The sequence below is a fragment of the Coptis chinensis genome, chromosome 4, assembly GCF_015680905.1.
Source record: "Coptis chinensis isolate HL-2020 chromosome 4, ASM1568090v1, whole genome shotgun sequence".
NCBI lineage: Eukaryota > Viridiplantae > Streptophyta > Magnoliopsida > Ranunculales > Ranunculaceae > Coptis > Coptis chinensis.
In genome coordinates this window covers 42,580,872-42,606,339 of record NC_141459.1, presented here as the reverse complement: position 1 = coordinate 42,606,339, position 25,468 = coordinate 42,580,872, and the positions used below count along the sequence as shown (strand labels likewise).

Sequence of the window (25,468 nt, the reverse complement as noted above, 5' to 3'; positions counted from 1 at the left end):
GGAGATAAAAACCAAAATCAAGGTTTTGGAAAATCTAAGACTTAGACTAAGAACCAGACAAAAACAAAGAGAGAGAAACCCAATCTTGAAAGCTATCAAGATTGAGAGATAACATTTACAGAGATACAACCCTGTAAAGAGATAAGAGTGATCTAGTAAGGTGAGAGATTGAAAGGAGAGATTGTAATCTTCCTTCCCACTTTATAAAGAACTGGCTCTTGTAGAAGTAGGCATCATTGGCCGAACCACGGTAAATCTTTGTTTTGTGGTTTGCCTTTACTGCTTTACATTATTATTTGTTGTTGATAGTTGTTTAGCGAGTTGGGCATGTTAGTATAGGTTGTAGTTGATATTGAGATTTTGTCCGGAGTTGAATTGTGTTCACACAAGTTATCTGTGTAGTGGGGGAACCGATTGGTATTGGTATAATCCCCAACACGAATGAATTGTGGGATTATAAGATGAGATTTCCATCGATGACCATGGTTAGAGAAGTTCACTATAGGTTGGGCAATGAAGCTATATACGTATATTGACAAAGGCCACACTAATAAAGCAAGTTTTCTTTTTCATTTTTCTTTTATTTTATGAAAGATGACTAAACATAAACATGGTATACATTAGCTTATGCAATTTCAGTTTGAAACTTGATTAACGTATATTTGATTTTCATTTAAAAAACAAAATCATTTATAATTAAGGTATATATGTTTTCCTTTAGACTGAATTTGCCTAATTAGATCAAGGATTTCAACTCACCTAATTTTCTCCATCACTGGTGTTCAACGTCCAAAGTACATATCAAGGAATATAATCATGGATTCATGGTATTTCTATTGTTGCTCCTAGAAGCATATGCTCATATATAAGGAATCATGTAACTTGCATATTCTCTATTAAGTGGTTTTTCAGTGCCAATGCATGAACGTCAATATCAAAACACATTAGTACCACAATTGAACTTATTAGAAGATCAATGTTTTCAAAGCGGCATCCACGCTATGAAGAAGGTTGTGAATTCCCCATTAAACTATTAATCTCCAGGAAAATTTATTTTATCTGAGTGAGCATTGGTTTCTCAATACCATGACATGAACATCAATATCAAAAGAGCAAAAAGCACATTGAAACTAATTAGGAGCACCACAAATATAATTTAATAGTATTATTTTTAAGTGGCATGTGTTTTGCTGAAGTAATTAATTAGACATGCTATCAATAATAACGTGAGTGAACAAGTCTACGTACACTCCGCTTATGGATGAACAAATTGTTCTCAATACATATACTCGGCCTGGAAGATTTTCTAAGGCATATTCAGTTAAGGGTATCACAATCAATCGCTCATACCTTAACATGAGTTATGAGCAATCACTATTCATATTGACAATCATTGTTCATATCTATTTGGGGTTATTGAACAAACACATAAGCTGATTTTACTTCCTCCTAAACCAAAAATTGTCAAATAAAAACGTTATTGAACCCCTAACTTAGTTATTTTTCTCTTCAACCAAGGTCGAAAATATCGTCCGATATATCAATATATCGAAATATGGGTACACGATATGGAAATAATGTATATCGATTGACTTGGATCAATATATATTAGCAATATATATGATATATTTGATATATATCGATTGACTTGTTGACTGTTTGACCGATTATATTTACTGTTGATAGATAATTCTGACATATGTCGTTATATATCAGCGATATATCAGATATATAATGATATATATTAAAATTTTAACTATTTCAAAAAAAACTGGAATCTCTGAAATATTGATATAGAACGTTATATTTCGGTTTTGGGTGTGTGTGGAGTAGGGGTGGCAATGGGTCGAGTTCATGTCGTGTCATACTCGGGTCACGTGTTAGTAGAGCAAACCCAAACCCGACCCAATTACTAATCGTGTCAAGTTTGTCAAACCCAAACCCAACCCGCATATGTACGGGTGACCTGCTAAGCTAGCGGGTCAATTTTGGATAGGGTTAACAAATAAGCCGTAAGTTATATTTTTTTTTGGATAAAGAATATTTATTAATCTAAATAATAAAAGAACTTGCAAAAGTGCGCAGAGTTATTGAAGCACATGCATCTGTTGAACGCCTGAACCAAACAAGTGAAACAACCTGTTAGCCAAACAAAAAACATAACCAAACTAAAAACAACAACCATGCATGTCCAGTTTGTCCACTATGCTATCTCATGGGTAAACCTATTATTAAATAAATGCAAATATTATTGTGACTTCGACGACTTCATTGTTCTCTTTATATAATTGAGACTAGGGTAAGGGTTCAATGTTAATGTACGTGATCATATATGTTATTGAATGAATCTATAATATTCTATATGTTGGATTGTCGGCTGATCCTTCTAAATCCAGTTGATCATTTTCTGTTTAGTATTTTCTTTTAGGTAATTGGGATTATAAGATTTAATAAAATTTGGAAACATATATGTTTAAGGACTTAAAACAACAGATCATACAGTCACGGGTTGATGACCTGACCCATTGAACTCGGGAACTAATCGGGTATACTAACGGGTTACCCGGGTTAACATGTGTGGCCCTAACCCAACCCATTTATTTGACGGTTTTGGCGGGTCAACCTTTAAATGACCCAAAAGCCTTTTTTTCCAACCCAAACCAAAATTTAATTAGCCGGGGGTTAGCGGGTCGTATACAAAACTGCCACCCTAGTGTGGGGGGGGGGGGGGAATATCGACATATATGGAAAAATTGGGCCATGTGGATTTGCCCCGCTACCCACATTTCGGCTGCAGTGCAATCTTCAATTTTGTTTCAGTTTATCGGAATTTTCAAAATTTCAAAACTTCAAAAAAATTTGAGAATTTAACTTCCCAGCTTCCCCACACACACCACGTCCAAACCCACGATCCCACACACCACGTCCAAACCCACGATCACCATGTTTCGCCCCTCCACTTTCGAATGTATCTCCACTGCACATTCTATATTTCCGCTCCATTTATTACCTCCCCTCCCAATTAGAGACATCAACCATCAACAGTCAACAGTTGTTCTCTGTTCTGTTTCTTTTTCAGCTCGCGTGTCAACACTAAAAGTTAATATTTTCTATGTTCTATAGTTAGAGGGATAGAACTAATGGAAATAGTTAGAGGGATAGAACTAATGGAAATAGTGCTCGTTTTCTATGCTTTTTGCTCCAGGGGGGGAAGGGTGAGGGTGTGTTTCTGCTTCGTTTTCTGACACATCATATGCCGCAGGTTCACTCTTTGGAACTCTTGAGGCAGCTAAATCGGGTCTGAGTATTAAGTTGATGCATGTGAGATCACTATATGATGCATTCTGATTTCTCTTGAATCTTATCCGCTTTATTATCCAAAATCTTTCTTTGCTAGTTTTAATAGAATTTCATTATTGTACTTCTATTCTCAAGTGAGAAAATCATGTTCTCCATTGAATCGTTTTCAATTTGTATGGTTAAAACTTTCAATTTCATGTAATCTATTTGAAGAAACTTATTGCATATCTACTAGAAAAGACTGTATTTTCGTTTGATCTCTGGTTCTCATGGTTGTTGGGTTACATGTAGTTGCTGAGGGAAGAAATACATATCTTTGTAGACTAATGTGATTTGTGCTGTTATATATCAGAACTATCTGTATGGTGAAGCGGCTTCATAAATACTTTTATTAGCCAAATATCAAGTTCTGTATTTAATGTGTTGAGCAGTGACTTCGACTTTTGAATGGCTGCGTTCATATCACAAGACTTCAGCTTGAGGGTTTAAACAAAATTTACCATATAACAGTTGTTTCATTACAGAACTGAGTTTTCATGTTAGATTTCGATTTATTTATTCATCCACAGATGTTTACTAAGAATTGCGTTTAAAGTTTAATCATATTCTTAATGTTTATCCGTTTTTTTAACTTATTTAATTTCCCTGCAGGAATTACCCTCTTTTGACGGCTACATGGAAAGTTGCTCCAGCTTTGGGAGCTGGTTGTGCAGCTATACTGAAGCCCTCTGAATTGTCATCCTTGTATGGTTTACTTTCCTTCCCTTCATTGTCCCTTTTTGTGCTCTTTGGAATTATCTCTATAGATGTTCATTTTTATTTCCATTTTCAGGACTTGTTTGGAGTTGGCAGATGTTTGTAGAGAAGTAGGACTTCCACCAGGCGTCCTAAATATTCTGACTGGATTAGGCCCAGATGCTGGCGCTCCTTTGGCTTCTCATCCTCATGTGGACAAGGTCCAGTTGTCTTCTTGATTTGTATCCTTCTTCTGTGTTTTTCCTTTTTCTTTTCTAGCATTATTCCCCTTGTAGTAACATTGGCTCTTAATCAGATTGCCTTTACTGGAAGTACTGCAACCGGTAGCAGGATCATGGCTGCAGCAGCTCAAATGGTCAAGGTGTGATAAAGCATGCAATTTTTCTCTGACATTTATGCATAAACTTTGCATCCTCTTTATCTTCACCCCTTATTGCTTCGTTGATCACAGCCTGTTTCATTGGAACTTGGTGGAAAAAGTCCAATCGTTGTATTTGAGGATGTAGACCTTGATAAAGGTCAGTGTCCGATTGTCGTTAAAGTTTTTTTTTATTTGATAAATATGCAGCAATTGGTGCATCGCCTCACAAGATATGCAGTGTATTTTTCTATTTTGCTTTTAAATTTACAATAGGAATCAAGTGCATGTTATAACCCACCCCATTCAATTTGTGGCATCTGTCTGTCTTCCTAAGTTCCTATTATGCTATATTTTGGGGCCCAGAGTCACCTCAATCGCATCTTTGTATAAATAGTAAATACTAAACAAACTTTCTTGTTAATTCTGTAATATAATGATGATGTTTCGGTTTTAACAGCTACTGAGTGGACTATTTTTGGTTGCTTTTGGACAAATGGTCAAATCTGTAGTGCAACATCTCGTCTTCTTGTACATGTAAGCGTTCGAAGTAGATTTAAAGTTTTGTGTAGTTCTAATGCATATTTTTGGTCTAAATGAATTATAACAAACTTTTTATTCAAATGGTGCTAACCTGTTGCAACAATTAAGCACTTGATTCATGCTATTCTGCTTTTTCTTTATATTTGTTATTTTTTATGTGATTATTGGAATCATGATTAATTTGCAAATTTTCCATGGCGCAAAATAATTTTTTTGACAATTTGATAGGATTAGTCAGTTTACTATACATACATGCTTTTGCCTTCAAGGCCTTCTTGGTGCATTTCATTAAGAAAAGAGAAATAGTTGGTTGTGTCTAGTCTTGAAGAAATGAGGGAATGTGAAACTAAAGGACATGCAATATCATGTAACCCTACATGAACTCCACTTTCTCATTCATTATTGAATTTGTGAGTTTATGTGGCACAAAGACTTTGACAGTGGGTGCTAAATATTGCTGGTGTGATATGTTTCAGAACAGCTGCTTTAATAGTTTCGTTTTGTTCTCTGTTGTAAACAAAATTTTAGTGAGCTTATGTTTATATTGCTGTATTATATCAGGAAAGCATTGCAGATGAATTTCTACAGAAACTCGTCAGTTGGACCAAAAACATCAAGATTGCAGATCCCTTGGAGGAGGGGTGCAGGCTTGGCCCTGTTGTTAGTGGAGGGCAGGTATTGTAATTTTCTAATGCCGGACTTATTTTCTTTGAGAATTGTTCTGAATTCCAAATTTTTATTTTCAGAAATAACGAACTTATTTACTCGGCTTTTCTATAACTTTGCCCCTGTTCTGTTCTCCATTTTGATTGTCCATAAAATTACGGGCAAATACTTTGTTTTGTTTTGTTTTGTTTTGTGAAATCTCTTTCTATGTAGAGATCTTGCATACAACGCAAGCAACTAGGTGCTATGCAGTGAAATGAAATCATTGTCACTTAAGTAGTACCATCCCTTCCACACCAACAAGAGCCTCTACTACCTTTACAAAGACTCTCTTTCTCTTTGGTCCATCTGGCCTGAAAGAGTGAAGGCCATTACGAACAGCTCCGAAGGGATCAGCGCCCGCTTGACCTGAAGGCTAACATCATCAGCCCCGACTCAATTTGATCTTGACGTGGTCCCTTGGTGGTAATCAAAGATGCTGGTTCATCTTGTTGGCATATATATTGGTGGTTTCCAATATGCAACTCGTTACACCTAGTTAACTCCACATCAATATGATGATGAAACATCCAATCAAAAGTCCAAGAAATGGCCCAAATAAGTGTAATTCAGATTGGCAGTCCAGTTTGATACATTATGGGAAAATGATCATAACTTTCTCTAGAAACCTTCGTTTTGCGAACCGTAAATTGGGTTGGAAACTAGACTTAATGAGCTTTCTAGTGGTGTGTGTTATGTATTGAGAGACATCCTATGCAGGTTCAGGTTTGACTGTGAACCTAGGTGAAAATTATGATCAATTTTAATGCTTGTCTCTTCATATTCGAAGTTTGTGTTTAGTTATAAATTCTCCAAGACTTGTATTGGAAGGGGAGATGTATTTTGAATGAAGTTATAGTAATTTTATTGAGAAGGAGTTCTTCTTGGTCCAACAACTCTTATCTCTTTGGCGGATTCCATCGAGTGGCGAGTCCTAGTAATTCAACTCTTATCTCTTTGGTGGATTTCCATAGGGTGGCAAGTTCTTTGGTTTCCTTTTAATTTTTTGTTTGTGTTTACTCTCTATTACGCCATTCAAAACGGTGTCATATATGATATCTGGTAATTAACTGGAAAAAATTGCTAGAATTAAGAGTTCTATACTAAGAAACATGGACACTTCATATTCTTAAAAAAATCCGTGTCAGACACGCATGCACATAGACACTTGTGTCAGAAACACAAACACATGCATACGCTTTCAAACTAGGGTTTATTCTATACCCTAAAAAACTAAGAAAATAAAATCTATTATCATAGTTACAAGTCCATGATATGCCACTTTCGTTGTTATTTATTTGTAAGGAGGCGCTTTCTAAGGTTCTGAGTCCAAGAATTAGTTGTCTAACTAAAGAATAGTTATAGTTTCTTTTTTTAATAGTTGTGTCGCCGTGTCGGACTCTGACATGCATATGTGTGTCAATGTGATTTAGGTTCTATAGTACATGAACTTTTTAGAGATTTATCCCCATGAAAAATACGAATGTCTGCCTGTAAAAACCAACTGCCTAAGTGCCCCTGTCTGATTTTTATTATGCAAATCATGAGAGAGTTTTCCATTATAAATTTCACTCTTTTGTTTACTATCAAAGCATTCTTGGTTCTTTGTGTTCATGTATTTATTATCTTTTATTTCCTCTTGTCCTCGAGTAATGCAGAACCTAGTGAATGGATATGTGTTCAAAGGCAAACCAATGATCATACAATTTGGCCGTAATCCTGGTGCTGCAAGAGCAAACTAAAAAACCACTGCAGATGAAGACAAATCCATGTTGCTTGTTGTGGCCGGTTAAGTTTTTTCTTTTTCTCTTGTTCTCTAATTCTATCTGATGTGTGACTTTGGACTGAACTTTATAATTTTGCAGCAGTACACACAATGTTGGTTAGTGTCTTCCATGCTTATGCAATTGCATGAGTTGAAAGCTGACATGTGGAATAACACCTATTCGATTCTAATTGTTTAAGTAGAACTTACAAGGAGTGGTAGTTGGTTACACTGAGTTTAGATCAGCCCATGCACTCACACTCTCACAGCTTGTTCCCAAAACTTCTAATTCAGGTGCGAAGAAAAAATTATTCTCATAGAAGTATTTAGATCATGCCAAAGTTGAAGGTTACAAAATTATCTTTGAGTCTGGTTCAAGCATTGTGATGTACTGATGTGTATATTCTCTATTAGTTTTAGCATATGCATTTTACCCTTAGACTCTCTTTTGGTTTATATTTGGATATTGCTCTATTTTTCTTGTCAAGTGAACTTTGTATTGAAGTACAAATTAGTCTTGTAACTTTGTAAGGCCTTGACAAGTTCGAGTTGAGAAGAATTAGACTACCCTTGGTTTTTTCCCTTCACAGGTCTTGCAAAGCCTGCTCCTGTCATTGAAACATTCTGTACCGATGAACTGGTTTCAAAGTATGTGAAACTTGATGGTGTTGTTACTTTAGTTGACTGTAAGCATTCCATGCAGCTCTTAAATGAAGTGAAACCAAGGTTTGTGGTGAATGAGGCCAGAGAACAAGTAGCGTATGCTGATGATCGTTATCATATTGAGCAAGGTAAGAATGCTTCTATTAGAGAAGTTAGTGTCTTCCGATTGCTTAGAAATATCTCCGATTTCTTTGTTCTCTTGGTTTTTCTCTTTGTGTCTTGCTTATCTCCTTCCATTCTGTCCATGGTTTGATCCACCAATTTTAACCACTTTACATATAGATTTGGTGACAGAGGTCGAGCTGGAAACCCTGAGAAAGAAAATCACGGTATAGTTTACTACTTTTCCATGTATGCTGTTTTAAGGTTAAACATGACATTCGGTGTCTAGCTTCAGTTTCCTCCGTCTTTCATATTTTACGATTGGTTCAGGATATCAATGGGATGGCACATATCAAGGAAGCTAAATTTGGAGCTGTTGACCTGGACTTTGTTCTAGGTGTGGGTGGATATGATCTTGATAGGTTGGCTGAGTTTCCTGCATTATGGACTGGTTTTATTATTCATTGCTGAACAAATGGAACTCTGTCTCTGATATCTCTGGTGAAAGCATGTCGTTTTCGTATGCCTAAAATGTTTACATGTGTATGCGTTTTCAGAGTCAAGTCTGAAGTTCATGTGGATGGAAACCAACAGCACAAGGCTGGGCATGGTAATTATTATTATTTTATTTTATTGTACTGTGGAAGCTGTATGCAATTTTAAATGATACTTCTTTTGTTCCTTCCTGTTACTACCACTTTCCTGTTGTGTCGTAAGAAGTGTGTGCATAAAGTAATATCTGAGAATACGTTAGACAGTTTTTGTTTGGGTATATTTGAAAGAAAAGGTTTTATTAATTAGGAGCGGAACAGAAAACATTAGATCTGTGAGGACGTAAAATGGTCCCACCTGAATTCAAAAGATGGTTTAGGGTATTATATTAATAAGTAAGCTAATAAGAAGTCTCATCTTATAATGTTAGATTTAGATGGTAACATTTACAGGAAATCGTTCATACTCTTTGTTTACTTGCATAAAGCTACTTTGAGAAAAAGGAAAAAAAATGAAGAATAGGAAAAGGTAAAGAAGAGGAACCCAAATTGAAGAGAAACCTTATTGCCATTTTTGTGTTTACAAAAAGTCGTCTCTGGTGGGCCCATTTCACGTCCTAACAGCTCAATTGTTTTCCTTGCTATATGCTTCATGCCTTCATACGGGCCATCTAAATTTCTCTCTCATCTACTGAGCTCATATATTGACATATTGTTAGAGATGATTTGCTGGTCTGCAAGACTGAACAGGTGTCGTAATACAGGGAGATTTGCCAATATATAAAGTATTGTGGAATTCAATGTAGTGTCTGGGACTAAACAAGCCTATTTTGGCCCGCCCACCCGGTTTATATTTTTCCAGTTTTGCTCCTCCCTGAAAAATAAATAAAACTAATATGTATGTATCTGTGAAGTGCTTGATAATGGACTATCTACTTGGGCTGCTTCTTATTACTGTCTCCAGAAGCTTAGCTGTATATATTATATACTACATGCTGCTTCTTTCTGGCATGCAAATACTTGAATCTTGTATTTGTCTGAATTTTCTGTTTTCACTCTTATTGGTCTTTTCTTCTAACAGATCATCACAAACACGACCATTCATATGATTCTAACAGATCATCACAAACACGACCATTCATATGATTCTGCAGTATCTAGTGTCAGTATAGTTTGTGAAGGAGCCCTTGATCTTGAGGAGGTATGCATCTGCTCTTTTAATATAGATGCACTTACTTGATTACTTCAATGTCATTGGCAATGTGAACTTCCTCGAGGTTTTGTGTTTCCAAATATTAAGATGCTTACTGCACAATCAATGCTGTGAAGGCCCCTAATAGTTACCAAATCCTTGCTTAAGTAAACTTAGGAGCCAGTAAATTGTCGCAGCTCCTAATTGATGTTCCAAATTTTACTCTTTCGTTGCTGGATGGTAATTTTGACTGTGTGTCTTAAAGTGATATGAATGTATTTCTTTGGCTGTAGTATGAGTTCACAAGAAGGATCAATGAAAACGAAGTGCTTAGCCTAGTGTTCAGACCCAAAGAGTCTTCGAACGACAAATAGATTATGAGCTTAGATTGAGTAAATTTTCCTTCCATTATTACTGGAAAAAAGATTTTGTGTAGTAGTGTTCAAGCTTGATGTATTGGGATCCTAATCCACTATTATGGCCCACCCATACATATATAATCACAATAATATCACTGCGACTACTCCTTGTGAAATTATTTTGTGAATTTTTTGTTTTGGTGGTTTGTTTGTTTTTGTTTTCTGGAGCTTTTTAATTATTGTATCTGAACTTGTATATTTTGCATCTACATGTAGGTTGACGATTGGCTTTATAGAGTGATTGAGGAAAAGGGCGAGGACTTGTACCGCATGAAGGGGATTTTATCTTTAAATGATTATGATGAACGTTATGTCTTCCAGGTTTGACACATGGCCCTTTGCTATAAATCAAGTTCTTTCAACTAGACTGATGACATAAGAATCATGGCACTTATAACTCAAGTTCTTTCCCCTTACTAATGAAATTTCACTTTACGGAGCAAAAAAAAAAGAAAAAACAAGAAAAAGTGGCAGTTAAAACCACTCAAATGGTTAGAAATTATTATCATTTGACGTTGAGTATTATTGTTTGCCAGCCTATTTGGATTACACAGTAGCTATGAGAGCAACAGATTCGGTGTCTTGCTCTCTTCCGTCTCAGCATTCATGTAATTCTGATTTAGACCTGACTCTAGTCCCTACTTTCTTGCTTTTCTTTCAGGGGGTGCAGTCAACTTTAGATGGATGCCCAGGCAAAACATGGGGTCCTGATGAAAAAAGGGTAAACAAGCTTGTTTTCATCGGAAGGAACTTGGATGAAACTGCCTTGAAGAAAGGTTTAAAGGGTTGTTTAGTCTGAGGGAGAAAACAATTATCCTCCATCGTCAGAGCAGGAGTTCAGTGGGGTACCAACGTAAAATATCAGCCATTCATATATGATCATTGTATGTTTCAGTAATGGAGGAAATATATTAAAAGACTTGAGACTTCCAAATTTTGTTCAGAACAAGTGAAAAAGGAAAAATCCAACTTGTGAGCATGAAAAGCAAATACCAAAATAGAAAAGCAAAAACTTGTGAGCTCAGTATTATGGCTATTTTTTAGTTTGTGGGCATTCCATGCAATCTGAAGTTCAGAACCCTATTGTCTTACGCTGAAGTTTATCAAAAAAAAAATTGTCTCACGCTGAAGAATAATTTAGTCCAAAGAACAAATCCAACTGAGCTAATATATGAATGCAACTATAACTCTCGGTAGGTTTGCAAAGCTAATCTGGAAGTAGCAAAAGTAAATACATTGGCAGTCAAAAACAAAACACTTAAAGCACAATAATAATCCATCACGAAAACTCTGCTAAACATTGCTATTCACCAAAAGCTATATATAAGAAGAACTGATCAAAGAGTGAGAAACCCATGTCATCATCACTTTCTTCCTTCTCTTCCTTCTTCTCCTCAGCTGCAGGTGCTTCAGCAGCTGCTGCCCCACCACCAGAACTTGCGGCTACAGCAGCTCCACCACCTCCAATGAAGCCACCACCACCACCACCGCCAACAATAACCTGAAAGACAGCAGAAGGAGTGACAAGAGAAAAGGAAGAAGAAACACCACCAGATGAGTCAGCAGAAAGAGCAGCTTGAACAAGTTTCCTCTGCAACTCAAAAGTTGATGAAGCTGATGCTTCTAAATCTCCTGAATACTGCTTTCCACTCCATACTTTCCCAGAACTCTTGCAGACAAAAGTGAACACTCCCATTCTTTCTTCTTCTTCTAAAAACAGAATTGTTATTATGACATGATGGTGAAATTCTCAAACCTCTATTGTCTCAAATCTCAAGAGTTTACAAACAAATTTAGTGCAATAAGATAACTACTACTACACTTAAATTTCTGAACAGGCCAAGTTCATCAATAAAACAAGTGTTTCTTATCTAACATGCTTTTGCTGGCCAATAGAGTAGGGTTAGGGCATTGCCAAGAAATCAGGTCTAGTAGCAATGACCAAGAACTGGGACAATGTCTTTCTTCACAATTGAGTACTTCTTCACTTCTATAGCTGGTAGACTGATGATTCACTTTCTTCTGTCCCACTAACTCAATACAAGGCCTATAAGCTGGAACTGCCAACTTTGACAAACAACTGATCAACCTACGGTCATGAGACTGCAGCTAATATTCACTACTGATCACCTTGCAAAAACCTTCCCAACGGCATCTAATCTCACTCATGATCACCCCCCCAAAAAACTAATACAACATAGTTAACGCCTACGAGTTTACATTCGTTTAGTAAATATGGTCGATTGGTGGGAAAATATATCCTAGAAGATATATTTTCAATTTAATGCGTTGCTAACTCCAATTTAATTACTAGTAGTTATAATAACTCATGGAGATTGCATAATCAAACATAAACTTTGGAGTTTGGACCTGATACCAATGGAATTTGTAATTTCAGTGCAACCAAAATACCAAATACAAGAGTTACATTAGCATTATGTTTCACTCATTCACTGCAGTCTGCACTCTGCAGCATGAAAATTAACACAAAAAATAGAGTAAATGAGTATCACTATGAGTCTGTGACTAAGCAAGACTTTGATCCACTATAATTGTTCATTTGTTGCAGACCGTAGAAAGAATATATTGCATGCTCATAACTTAGTGAAACTAAAAGAACTCGCCACACTGCTAAATTTTCAATAAATAAGAGCTACATTAACAGAGGATGCATGACCGCTGCACAAATTTATTTGATATAGATTACGACCTGATGTACAACCATTTATATTCATATGCGGGTTCTGATGGCATCGATGCATTTATATAGAGGAAACCATGATATATGTGTGAAAGTCATAAACAAGCAAGAAAAGCAAACCATTGAACCAAAATATACATTTAAAAAACTTGTGTTTGCCATTGAAGACCAAGCACCACCATATGTAAATAACAGATATTTTGAAACTAGGTATTAATTCACTAATCAATCTATAGAAAAATTTCATGAACTAAGTCTAAATTACTAAATACTCATAACCAAACCTGAAGGAGTATTTGAGATATGCCCAATCCAGAGTTTGAAATGCAGAAGATTTCTCTTGGAAGATAGTGAGAAAGAGAAACAATGGTGATGAACTTGATAGTTTAGTAGAGATGAACCCGAAAAGAGTATGAGATATTGGCACTAACTGTTTTCCTCTTTTTTTTTCGAACCAGCCCTAAGTAAATAGCTGAGTTTTATTTCACTTTCCAATTTCCACGATGGTTATTAGATTGGATTAGTTTTTGGGTAAATTTGGTATTTCATGTACTTGTTTTTTTTTCAAACCAGTTTATCCGGTTAACAAGTTTGTATTGGATCATGGATTTCCCAACAAAAATCAGATGTGGGGCTGAGATTAGTGCACATTGGAATGCCTGTGCATGGAAGCAAACCTTATAGTATATATATATATATATATATATATATATATATATATATATATATATATATATATATATATATATATATATATATATCGGTTTGTCTAGAGTGCCTTAGACACTCTTATAGTGACACTCTTATCTCACACTTCTTCTGGTCCCTCAGATCTCAAGATGAGATGATCAGATCTAATTCTGATAAAAACTTAAAATTTTGAAATTTCAGAAACCAAAAATAGGGGTAAAGACGTCTTTTACGTATCATCTTCTCAAAAAAAAAAAAAAAAAAAGATCTACAAATATAAATCAGTTCCTTAACCAGATCTACAATTTACAACTCTTGATAGTGAAACACCAATATCCTTTGGTCATGAACTGGTCTCTGCGCACTTCAATACGAGATGAAGTTGTCGATTTGTGGTGTGTTGGGACTTGCTAGTTACTGGCCTCCGGGATTGAGAATAATGCACCCTTTTTTCCACAAGATTTGCGATAATGGTCCGTTTAAGTTCAATATGGGACAAAATCCAAGTCAAGAAGCAGGACCACCGTCCTTTTGGTTTATTTTTCTTTCAAGAACTTTGATAGCAGGAGCATATGATCCTGTTGCCCTGTAATTCTCCATTGAACATGGATTCCTTCAAGAAAATTTATCCAAACCAAGATAAGTGGAAGAATGTGAAGAAGCAAACCCTCAAAGAGTTGCACCGTGCGACACCTATGTAAAACACCATATACCACCCATCTGGCCATTAGAAGATTGGCCTGTGTGTTCAAATCAAGTTCCTTCTTTTGCCTTTCAAACCATGGTGCTATTAGAGCCCATTGTCCACGTTATCAAGGGATTCAAATCACGTGCAACCTTAATTGGGAATGATGTCGCAAGTAAAACAAGTTGAAACCCAAAAACAAAAACAAAAAAAATCAAATAACCTATTGTACCCAAAAACCAATCCTGTTGTACCTCCTCTTTCCTTGTTAAATGCCGATAGAATGCCTGCATCTGGTATGAAAGACGACTCAACCGCACACTCAGCCCCACTTTACCAGAAATCAAATAACCTGCATAACCATTATTTGTAGATCTGTTTTTTTTTTTTTGAAGATGATATGTAAAAGACGTTTTTATCCTCATTTTTAGTTTCTGAAATTTCAAAATTTCGAGTTTTATATATATATATATATATATATATATATATATATTTTTTTTTTTTTTTTTTTTTGAAAAATTAATAATGTGGGGAGTTGAATCTAACACCTAAACAAAATAGTCCAAACTCCAAACCAATATGCTACTATGTATTTCTTATATAAAAAATTCATTTTAATATATAATACAAATTAATATTAAATTAAAAAATATATATATTTATTTTATTATTGTAATTATTAAAAAATTGAGTCAAACTATGGTTGAACTTAATTGAACCATTTTAACAAAAAAAAAATCGGTTCGATCACACCAGTTCGGTTTTCAAAACATCGGGAGTGGGAGATATCAGGTTTACAGATTATGTCAAAAAAGGAAATCCCGGTTATGTCATATATATGGGCGGTAGGCAAACAAGCATCGTACACGTGGGTAAAAAAAATTGCCACTCAGTCCTTCCTTATTCTGCCACGTAGAAAAAAAAAAAAAAAAAAAAAAAACTACTTTCATAACCCATTAACCCAACAAAAAAAGAGGAAACAAAAATTAGAAAAAGAAAAAGATTCCTCTCATTCTTTTTGGATTCTGCGTGTTGTTACAGCGTTTGGGTGGTCGACACACCCGATCCCTTATTATCACCAACGCGTTTCTCTCTTTCTCACTACTATATATATATTGACCAGTCAAAAACAAGAAATTCAGACACAAAAAAAAATGGAACATCATTCCGCACCAAAGGTATTTATTGTTTTGTTTCATTTTTCATTTTTCATTTTTGTAGGCAATGTTTAGAATCTAGAGTTTCATTTGCAATGTTAATAATTATGATAGTAATAATATTACACGAGCAGAAAAAGTTAGATAGTTTCCGCCTTTAGGAGATTACTTAGTTGGAGTTAAGAGGTTGTGCCTTATGGGCATACATTTAGAAAGAGTTAGATAGTTTTTTTCCTTTTTGAACTAGTACTGCACTTTATGGGTATACTCGTAATTTTTTATAGTTTTCTCTAACAGAAGTAATTAATTGTTAATAGTTATTTTCCTTTGTGACCTCCCTTAGATTCCCCGAGTCTAATATCTTAAAGAGTGACTGGTTGCCTGATATCAGGGACGGACCCAGTGTATAACCATGGTATTCAAGTGAATAACCTCAAGTTTGCCCCAAAAAAAAGTAGTAAGCTTAAATACTTAATATTTAACTTGGCCCATTAGTATTTAGCAAAAAAAAAATCTTGGCTCATTAATTCACAAGTTATTTTTAACATTATGGATTATGGACTCTGTAACGTAGACCAAGTCCACACTTTTACTCCAATGAGTAGGGGTGGTAGTTTTGTATATGACCCACTAACCCGACACAAATCTGACATGAAATTAGGGGTCATTTAAGGGTTGACCCGCAAAACCCGTTAAATAAATGGGTTGGGTTAGAGTCACATATGTTAACCAGGGTAACCCGTTAATAGACCCAATGAGTTCTAAATTAGTTCTAAGGTCTAATGGGTCGAGTCATCAACCAGTGACTTGTGTAACCTCTTTTAAGATATGTTTTCTTATTTTTTAGATTTTATCATCCCAACTACCTAAAATAAACGACTAAAAGGAAAAGGATCAGCCGTCATATTGATTCATTCGATTAAGATATGTTATGTTATTCAATTTTCATTGATATGTAATTGAATTATAGATAGTTTTTGAGAATTAATACATATTTTTTTTATGTATATATTTTGAAATCATATATTTTTGATAAATAAAATCGTGGAATATTAAATATTTGCATACAGGTTATTTGTGAACCCGATCCGAAATTGATTCGTTGACTTAGTGGGTCACCCATTGGGTAACCCGTTATATAGGCGGATTGGGTTTGGGTTTGACAAACTCGACCCGATTAGTAATTGGGTCGGGTTTGGATTTGCTCTCCAAACACGTGACCTGAATATGACATGACACGAACCCGACCCAATATGACCCATTGCCACCCCTACCAATGAGTAATTCATTTAATTTTTTTCAGTAAATTTCCCAAACTTTCTTGATTTCTCAATCACCTCCTCTATTATTTGGACCTTTTCTCAGATTCATTTCTCAAACCATCTCAAATTCTCGATTCAATTTCTCGCGGGTATCATTTTGCCTTTTGAAATCACATGGTTCTACTAAATCTTCTATTTTTAGTGTCCTCAAGGTTTTTACAAAATTATCCGTTGATTTTTGTTTTTTTTTTACATAACACCAAAGAAATTTTTTGGTTGTTTAATTTCTAATGTGAATACCCTTGACAAAACTCCTAGGTCCATCCCTGCCTGATATGTTGGTGGTCACTTGGTTTTGTGAGTAATTTGAAATGGAAGCTATATATCCTTGTACACACCTTGTTTTTTTTCCATCTGAAACTTTGGTGTAAACACGACCGCTCCTTGTCCCAGCCTTACCCATGCAACATAACTTGTGGCTCATTAGCAGTTAAAGATGGCCTTGTTTTCAGTTTACTGTTTTTAGGAGAAATGCATGGATAGGCTACAAAGTCCAAATAAAACAAATACTCTTTAAAAACAAAAACATTGAAGCAATAATTTGGGAGCTATTATTAAATGCATGGTCACGTTACCCAGGAGTACTTGGAGCAAGCAGAAGTTAATTAAGATAACTCTCTAAGTTGGAAACTTTTAACTAAACACAAAGTTATTGATTGTTAGTTGGTCAAATGGAAAGGACAGCGATAGTGGATTCATCCATAGAGTTTTAATGCTAGAAGAATAAATTACATTGTCAAAGCTGATGATTAAGGAAGTTGTTTTGAGTATACTTTTTTATAACTAAGCAATGCATGATTGGTTTGTTTCTTTCTCAATTTTCATTTAATTAACTACTCTTGGTTGCTTTCCTTGAATGATTGCATTTCTCCAGCATCTTTCCCAATTACTTTACTTGGTCATAAAGGAGAAATAAGAAGTAAGAATGCTTTCAAGGCTTTAAATGAAACTCTAGTTCTGGGTAGGGACGATATCCGTATCATTATAAAGAAGAGGTGTGTATGGTGGTTGCCTGGTTGGCATGAGGATGGTTTGGAATTTTCATGTCAATCTTACTAGATTTGGAGAAAGATTTAAATCTTATTGACACTAAGAAGGTCGGAAGCCATAAATCTTGATCCTTACACTTGGTGCACTAGACCTCTTTCCTTATGTTGATCTTCATTCCTAATACTGCCTTAGAGCAAGGTCGAATATACCCCAAATAATGTCATTTGTTCAATTGAGTATCCCATGGACATTGTGGTGTTACACAATTACTAGCAAAATGAAGGTGGATAAATTCTTGGTATTCCTTAAATAGAAATTGTGATAGTAACAGGAAGTACTACTCACATGAAGCAAGCACAGAGTCTTCAAATTTTTAATCTATTTATTGGCATCGTCTTCTCTTTGTTAATTTTATAAATTGTGAGATTTTACCTGCAGGCACATGATTTGCTGGTCTGTTGAGTGATTGCATATTTTACGCTTTGGGCAAATCCAATATAATGACTCGGACAGTATCAAGCTTTTGGGGACCAGTCACATCCACTATTGATTGGTGCGAGACAAACTATGCCTATTCTTCATATATTGCAGAGTTTTTTAACACTTTATCGAACTTCCCATGCATTCTTTTGGCGTTCATTGGCCTTATAAATGCTTTCAGACAGAGATTTGAAAAAAGATTCAGTGTTCTTCACATATCGAATATCATACTTTCAATTGGGAGCATGTTATTCCATACCACCCTGCAGAATGTGTAAGTATTTTAGCTTTATTGTGAATCAGATTTGTGATTTGGTTAAGACTTGACGTTTGTATATAGCGCAGTTTAGTATCAGTTTGCATATAGGTTAAGTTTTGTTAAGATAGCTGAATGTCCTTTCTTAATCTTGCGTGCTGTTCCACAATACTAGGTACTATATTAAGACATGCTTCCAGGAATCATTTCCTGTTTTGCAGTTATATTATTCGTGTTTGAATGACATAGATCTTATTTATCCTTTATTTCATCTCGTGTAGTTTTTGTCTTGGATGCATCAAGTCTGTGCAATTATGGAATTACTCGGAGGAAGTATCCATGTCAAAAACAAGAAGTCAAGTGATGGTGTTACCAACCAATCACAACTTCTCAAGTCTCCTTTTTTTCTGTTGACCACCTTAGTTATCCAAATTGAGATTACCCAGTTTTTTGAGTGTCAGTATGTAAGTTTTTTCAGGACCATTTTCAGCTTTTTTCGGTGTTAGTTTTTTGAGTGTCTAGTGAGTGTCAGTATGTAGCCTACTTGTTCAATTTTTGAATTATTCTTACCACCTTTTTAAGACCATACACGTGATAAAAGATTTCTTTGATGTTATGCACTTATGCGCCAGTCAGAATAATTTCCCTGATATGCGTTAAAGATGATGGTTTTGTCAAACTTATTTGCAGGACACAACAAAGTGATGAGACACCAATGGTTTGGGAAATGCTCCTTTACCTCTATATCCTCTATTCGCCAGATTGGCACTACCGGAGTACAATGCCTACCTTCCTTTTTCTTTATGGCGCTGCCTTTGCCTTTGTGTACTCACAACTGCGGTTTGGCATAGGCTTCAAGGTTCATTATGTAGTCCTTTGTCTCCTCTGCATCCCAAGGATGTACAAGTATTACATCCACACAACAGATGTGTCTGCCAAGCGACTTGCCAAGCTCTACTTGATAACATTATTCTTAGCGAGTATGTGTTGGCTGGGTGATCGTTTTTTCTGCAAGGAGGTATCCTTTTGGTATTTAAATCCGCAGGGTCATGCTATGTGGCATATATTCATGGGGTTTAACACTTACTTGGCCAATACATTCTTGATGTTCTGCCGAGCTCAGCAGCTTGGTTGGTCTCCTAAGGTTGTTGACCTCATGGGTCTCTTACCCTATGTAAAAATCCAAAAACCAAAAATCCAGTGAAGAGGAAGGGTATGAGAATGTTCGATGACACGAGTTACAAAGAAGATTGATATTGGCAGGAAGGGAAGGATTACAATCCCATTTATGGGAGCACAACCACCATTGTGGAGCAAAAAGAAAGTAAGCAGTGGCTCATACACACTTGGTGGATGTAAAAGATTATCTCTTACAACATGGTTGATTTTGATATGAATTTTTTTTGTTTTCCTTTTCCCTTTTTTGGTAGAATCAATTCTGTAAAATTTTAGGACGTTCTTGTAGTGTACCAGACTACCAATTAAGCCTGATACGGGATCTTGTGTTTGGCATACAAGGTTTTTTCTTTTGGTCTGTGCATCCTATTTTTTCTTTTTAGTTTCATTTTTCAGGGTAAAGAAAAGCAGGCTGGGTTTGTTACACTTTAAACAACAGTTGATTTTTCTTTTCCATTTGTTCCTAGCATAGTAGCTTAGGTTCTTTTCCTGAATTCTGTTCAAGTTGCCTTGGGACGATTAATGGTTTCTGCTATAGTCCTACCTGACACAGCACCTTTGTGCGTGAAAGAATTCTTAGGTTGACAACATAATACAAGACACCAAGCTGAGATGTTTTTAGCGTGGATGTTTTAGTAATTGATAGCTTGGTGACAACTTTAGGCTATCTGTTGTGAATAAAAAACTGCGGAAACAACGTTACCCATAACAAACGGATCAATCCAACACAAAGATCGATCTTTCTCAATAGACAAGACTTAAACACCCTCCAAGCAATTTTCCAACACTTTTCAATATCAAATAACAAGCATATAAAGTAAAACAATTAATGTAAAAGAAGAACAAACCACAAGACAAGATATATCGTGGTTCGGCAATTTGTCTACGTCCACACTGCGAGTTCCAAGTTTTACTAGATGTCCGGAGTAACAGATTACAAGTCTTTCAATTCACTCACAAAGAATGAACACTCAACTCACAAAGAATTGCTCTCTTGTAATCTCTCTCTTTCTTGGTTTTGGAAAAAGTTAGGTTTTCCAAAACCTTGATTTTGTTTTTATACCAAAAAACAAATTTCGCGGTTACTGTAGCGAGGCCCACGGAAAACAGTCTTGGGCGCAGGTGGCGCTCTTGTCTCCAGGCTCTTGGGCGCAGGTGCGCTCTCTCTAAGCGCAGGTGGCGCTCTTGACTCGACTCTCTTGGCAGTGCGCTTCGCGGCGCAGCGTCGCTCTCAACGAAATGAAATAGCAAAAAAAAAAAAATCCCTTTTTTCTCTACATTCTCCATCTCGGTGAGGTTTTAACACATAAAACCAAGCCGAACACATCCAGCAAGGAAGACTCGCAGTCAACTGCCCCAAAGGGCTATGCCCACACAGGGCTCTTTCAAACATGTAGGATTTGGAGCAAGTCCAAACAGTGTTGGAACTTAACTCCGGTGACAATTTTCGTCAGCATATCAGCAGGATTGTCATGGGTGTCCACTTTCTCAAGTGCTACATCACCATCCTCAACGACATCCCGTATAAAGTGATAACGGACATCAATATGCTTGGTCCGAGCATGATGAATTTGGTTCTTCGCCAAATGAATAGCACTCTGACTATCACAATACAAAGCAACACTGTTCTGCTCAATACCCATATCATCTAGAAGACCTCGAAGCCATAGTGCCTCTTTCACTGCCTCTGCCACTGCCATATACTCTGCCTCAGTAGTAGATAGAGCAATTGCAGCCTGTAGCATAGACCTCCAACTAACCGGTGCACCATGCATCATAAACACATAACCAGTAGTCGATCATCGTCTATCTAGATCACTTGCATAATCAGAATCCACAAACCCACTGACATAACAAGTGCCTCCACCATAAGCTAATCCCACATCCAAGGTACCCTTCAAGTACCTTAGTACCCATTTCACTGCCTCCCAATGCTGCTTCCCAAGATTTGCCATATACCTGCTTACAACACTAACTGCCTGTGAAATGTATGGGCGTGTGCACACCATAGCATACATCAAACTACCCACGACACTTGCATAAGGAACATTAGCCATATGCTTTTGTTCCTCCACCGAACTAGGAGAGAACTTAGCTGAAAGCCTAAAATGCCCAGCTAAAGGTGTAGAAACCGACTTTGCATTCTCCATACCAAATCGTGAAATTACTTTCTGAAGGTATTTCTTCTGAGATATAACCATCCGTCGCTTCTTCCTATCTCTGTCAATCTCCATGCCCAGTATCTTCTTAGCTCCACCTAAGTCTTTCATCTCAAACTCAGAGCTAAGTTGAGATTTCAACTTGTCTATCTCCACCATGCTTTTGGAAGCAATAAGCATGTCATCCATATAAAGCAGGAGATAGATGAAGTCATTACCACGAAGCCTTCTAAAGTAGACACAGCAGTCATACTTACTTCGGGTGTACTCATGTTGCATCATGAATGTGTCAAACCGCTTGTACCATTGCCTGAGCGATTGCTTTAACCCATACAGTGACCGATTCAATTTGCATACATGATCTTCTTTCTCAGCAACAACAAACCCTTCAGGTTGTCTCATATAGATCTCTTCATCCAGGTCCCCATGCAAGAAAGCATTTTTCACATCAAGTTGCTCTAACTCCAAGTCGAAGTGAGCAACTAAACTCAATAACACACGAATGGAAGTATGTTTGACCATCGGGGAAAAAACTCATTGTAGTCGACTATTTCCTTCTGTGAGAAACCCTTTGCTACTACTCTTGCCTTGTACCCAGTACTGTCGGACTCAGGAAGGACCTCTTTCTTTCTGAACACCCATTTATTATGCCGATAATCTTTTTGTCCTTTGGCAATAAAACTAGGTCCCATGTGTGATTTTTATCAAGAGACTCCATCTCTTGTTGCATAGCAACCAACCAATCTCTGTAATGAGCATCTCTAACAGCTTCCTTGAAACTATCTGGCTCATTATCTTCGATATTCAGTGCATATGCCACTAAATCCACCTGACCATAGTGTTTCACCGGCTTCTCGTGCCCATACTTGTGCACTTCTTTAACTTGTCTCTTTGGCCTAGGGTCAGCCAATACAAGTTGCGGATGCTCTTGCTCTTCTTCCTGTTGCTGTGTGGTTCCATGATTTGGTACCTCATCATGAACCAACCAGTCATCTGCTACATCAGACAACTCAAGCTTAGTGGCTTGAACTTCTATAGACTCACCATTCTGCCCACCTCTTTCCGGCTTACTGAAAGATAACATGGAAGTCTCATCAAACGTAACATCTCTGCTGACCAGGAACTTGTGGTCTTCTAGACACCACAATCTGTATCCCTTTACCCCATTTGCGAAGCCTAAGAATATGGCTTTCTTAGCTCTAGGATCTAGCTTGCTCTCCCTCACATGGTAGTAAGCAGTCGATCCAAACACTTTCATAAAATACTATAATCAATTTGGGTTACGACCACACCTTATAAGGTGTCTTGCAATCTATAGCTGGAACCGGTGACCTATTATCTGAGTAACACGCCATGGACACCGCATCGCCCAATACTCTTTGCCTAGACTGGCATTAGACAACAAACATCTCGCTCTTTCAAGCAAGGTTCTATTCATCCTCTCTGCCATTCCATTCTGCTGAGGCATGCCCCTGACTGTCCAGTGTCTGGTAATTCCATGTTGCGCACAAAACTCTTGGAAGGTCCCATAGGTATATTCTGTACCATTGTCAGACCGTAGTGTCTTTACCTTCCTATCTGTGCGATTCTCAACCCTTGCCTTCTACTTCTTAAATGTCTCAAACACTTCATCTTTCGTTTTCATCATATACACCTACACATAGCGGGTATGATCATCAATAAATGAGACATAATAGCGGTTACCTCCTTTTGAAGCCACTCTAGAGGGTCCCCAAACATCCGTATGCACATAGTCAAGGATGCCTGTGGTCGTGTGCTTGCTTGACTTGAACTTGACTCTACACTGCTTCCCATAGACGCAGACGCAATGCTCACAGAAACCTATACTTGGCTTCTTCAAGTCTTTCAAGAACCCTCGCTTGCACAACTCAGACAAACCCTTTTCACTCATATGCCCTAGTCGCATATGCCACATCTTAGTGCATTCAGAATCATCACTACATGCACCCACTGCTACATCGCCTATCACTGTACTACCTATCAAAGTATACAAGGTTTCGTGTCTTTGACCTTTCATAAATGTTAAAGAGCCACTGACAATCTTTAGGACTCCACCTTCGCCCACAAACTTAATTGTGGCCTTTGGAATCCAAGGTACCAAGAGAAATAAGGTTTTTCTTTAGCTCAGGGACATGCCTCACATCAGTTAAAGTCCTCACTATACCATCATGCATCTTAACCCGTATAGTTCCAATTCCTACTGTCTTACAAGCAATGTCATTACCCATCAAAACAGAACCACCATTAATGCTCTCATAAGAAGTAAACCACTTTCTATTCGGGCACATATGGTAGGAACATCCGGAATCAAGAATCCACCTTTCGGCCATATAGTCTTGTGTGGACACACAGAGACTCAACTCATCCCATTCAGAGCCTGAAGCATAACTTGCCTCAATTTTTGCCTTACCTTTCTTCTTACCATCTCTCTTGTTCTCTTTCTTCGGGTGAGGACAATTACTTGTGTAATGTCCCCTTTCATCGCAATTGTAGCACTTCACATGTGTTAAAGGCTTCTTTGACTTGGACCTAGACTTCTCATTGCTTGTAGAAGCCTTTTCATACGACCTTCCTCTTGCCACTAGCCCCTGACCTGCATCAATGCTATTCTCTACACGTGTCTTCTTCATCAACTCATAAGAAAGAAGTACACTCTGAACTTCGTCAAGATCGACGTCTTCTCTGTTCATAAATGTAGTCGTTAGATGCTCATAGCTTTCTGGCAAGGAGAATATTAAACATGTCGCTTGATCCTCATCATCCATCTTCATACCAACATTCAAATAATCCGCTAGACGTCGACGGAACTCACTAACGTGCTCTTGCATCGTTGAACCATCGACCATCATGTACCAATAAAGACGCTTCTTAAGGTACATCTTGTTCGTCATGTTCTTGGTCATATACATAGACTCTAGTTTGAGCCAAATACCGGCAGCGGTATTTTCTCCCATCACACTATACATGACCTCATTGGCAAGACATAACCGGATTGATGAACAAGCCTGAAGATCGAACTCTTCCCAATCATCATTACTCATACTCGCCGCCTTAGATTTAATCCCCTTTAAAGCCTTGTGCAAACCTTATTGGATGAAGATGCTTGGACTTGCCAAATCCCAAAGTTATTCTTCCCATTAAACTTCTCTACTTCAAACCTTGCGTTTGACATCTTGGGAGTAATCTTTCAAGTTACACACAATAACCCAAAAAAAAAAAACAGTTTCACCTCGGAATTTAATCGAACACCTTGTCTACACAAATTTCGAGCACTAAACTCAAAATCCTAGGTCGTATACCTACGCTCTGATACTAATTGTTGTGAATAAAAAACTGCGGAAACAACGTTACCCACAACAAATGGATCAATCCAACACAAAGATCGATCCTTCTCAATAGACAAGACTTCAACACCCTCCAAGCAATCTCCCAACACTTCTTAATCTCAAATAATAAGCATATAAAGTAAAACAATTAATGTAAAAGAAGAACAAACCACAAGACGAGATATATCGTGGTTCGGCAATTTGCCTACGT

The 25,468-nt window shown here is 37.0% G+C and overlaps 2 protein-coding genes and 1 pseudogene across 7 annotated transcripts; 2 read left to right on the top strand and 1 right to left on the bottom strand.

Moving 5' to 3' along the window:
* Nucleotides 1-2,889: 2,889 nt before the first annotated feature.
* LOC147503562 (aminoaldehyde dehydrogenase 1, peroxisomal-like) lies at nt 2,890-11,318 on the top strand. Of its 5 annotated transcripts, XR_015192759.1 has the most exons (10): nt 2,890-3,099; nt 3,263-3,321; nt 3,952-4,044; nt 4,133-4,256; nt 4,352-4,417; nt 4,508-4,574; nt 4,875-4,951; nt 5,519-5,632; nt 7,321-7,721; nt 8,018-8,139. XR_015192759.1 is itself a non-coding variant. In XM_086556867.1 (9 exons), coding segments are annotated over exons 1-8 (627 nt in total). In that variant the 5' UTR covers nt 2,890-3,319; the 3' UTR covers nt 7,405-7,450; nt 8,018-8,153. The 5 variants fall into 5 exon arrangements, 2 of the variants coding, with proteins under 2 accessions (XP_086412993.1, XP_086412992.1); XR_015192758.1 differs by having other exon boundaries at nt 2,890-3,321; XM_086556867.1 differs by having other exon boundaries at nt 2,890-3,321; nt 7,321-7,450; nt 8,018-8,153.
* A 112-nt stretch (nt 11,319-11,430) lies between these two features.
* LOC147503561 (large ribosomal subunit protein P3z pseudogene) lies at nt 11,431-13,508 on the bottom strand (annotated as a pseudogene). The gene is made up of 2 exons (XR_015192761.1): nt 13,280-13,508; nt 11,431-12,761 (listed from the first exon to the last, which is right to left on the bottom strand). The product of XR_015192761.1 is annotated as a large ribosomal subunit protein P3z pseudogene (transcript).
* A 1,896-nt stretch (nt 13,509-15,404) lies between these two features.
* On the top strand, nt 15,405-20,207 carry LOC147503560 (alkaline ceramidase-like). Its single transcript, XM_086556864.1, has 3 exons — nt 15,405-15,548; nt 18,278-18,593; nt 19,266-20,207. Exons 2-3 carry the CDS (start codon nt 18,340-18,342, stop codon nt 19,777-19,779), a joined length of 768 nt encoding a protein of 255 aa, XP_086412990.1. The 5' UTR covers nt 15,405-15,548; nt 18,278-18,339; the 3' UTR covers nt 19,780-20,207.
* The last annotated feature ends 5,261 nt before the right edge of the window (nt 20,208-25,468 follow it).

Excerpts from the sequence above, each read along its gene's own strand:
- LOC147503562 (XM_086556866.1), top strand. Across the intron at positions 8,615-8,749 it reads GGTGGATATGATCTTGATAG|AGTCAAGTCTGAAGTTCATG; the intron begins GTTGGCTGAGTT and ends ATGCGTTTTCAG. Across the intron at positions 10,616-10,955 it reads ATGAACGTTATGTCTTCCAG|GGGGTGCAGTCAACTTTAGA; the intron begins GTTTGACACATG and ends CTTTTCTTTCAG.
- LOC147503560 (XM_086556864.1), top strand. The coding sequence starts at position 18,340 with ATGACTCGGACAGTATCAAGCTTTTGGGGACCAGTCACATCCACTATT. Across the intron at positions 18,594-19,265 it reads CATACCACCCTGCAGAATGT|GACACAACAAAGTGATGAGA; the intron begins GTAAGTATTTTA and ends ACTTATTTGCAG.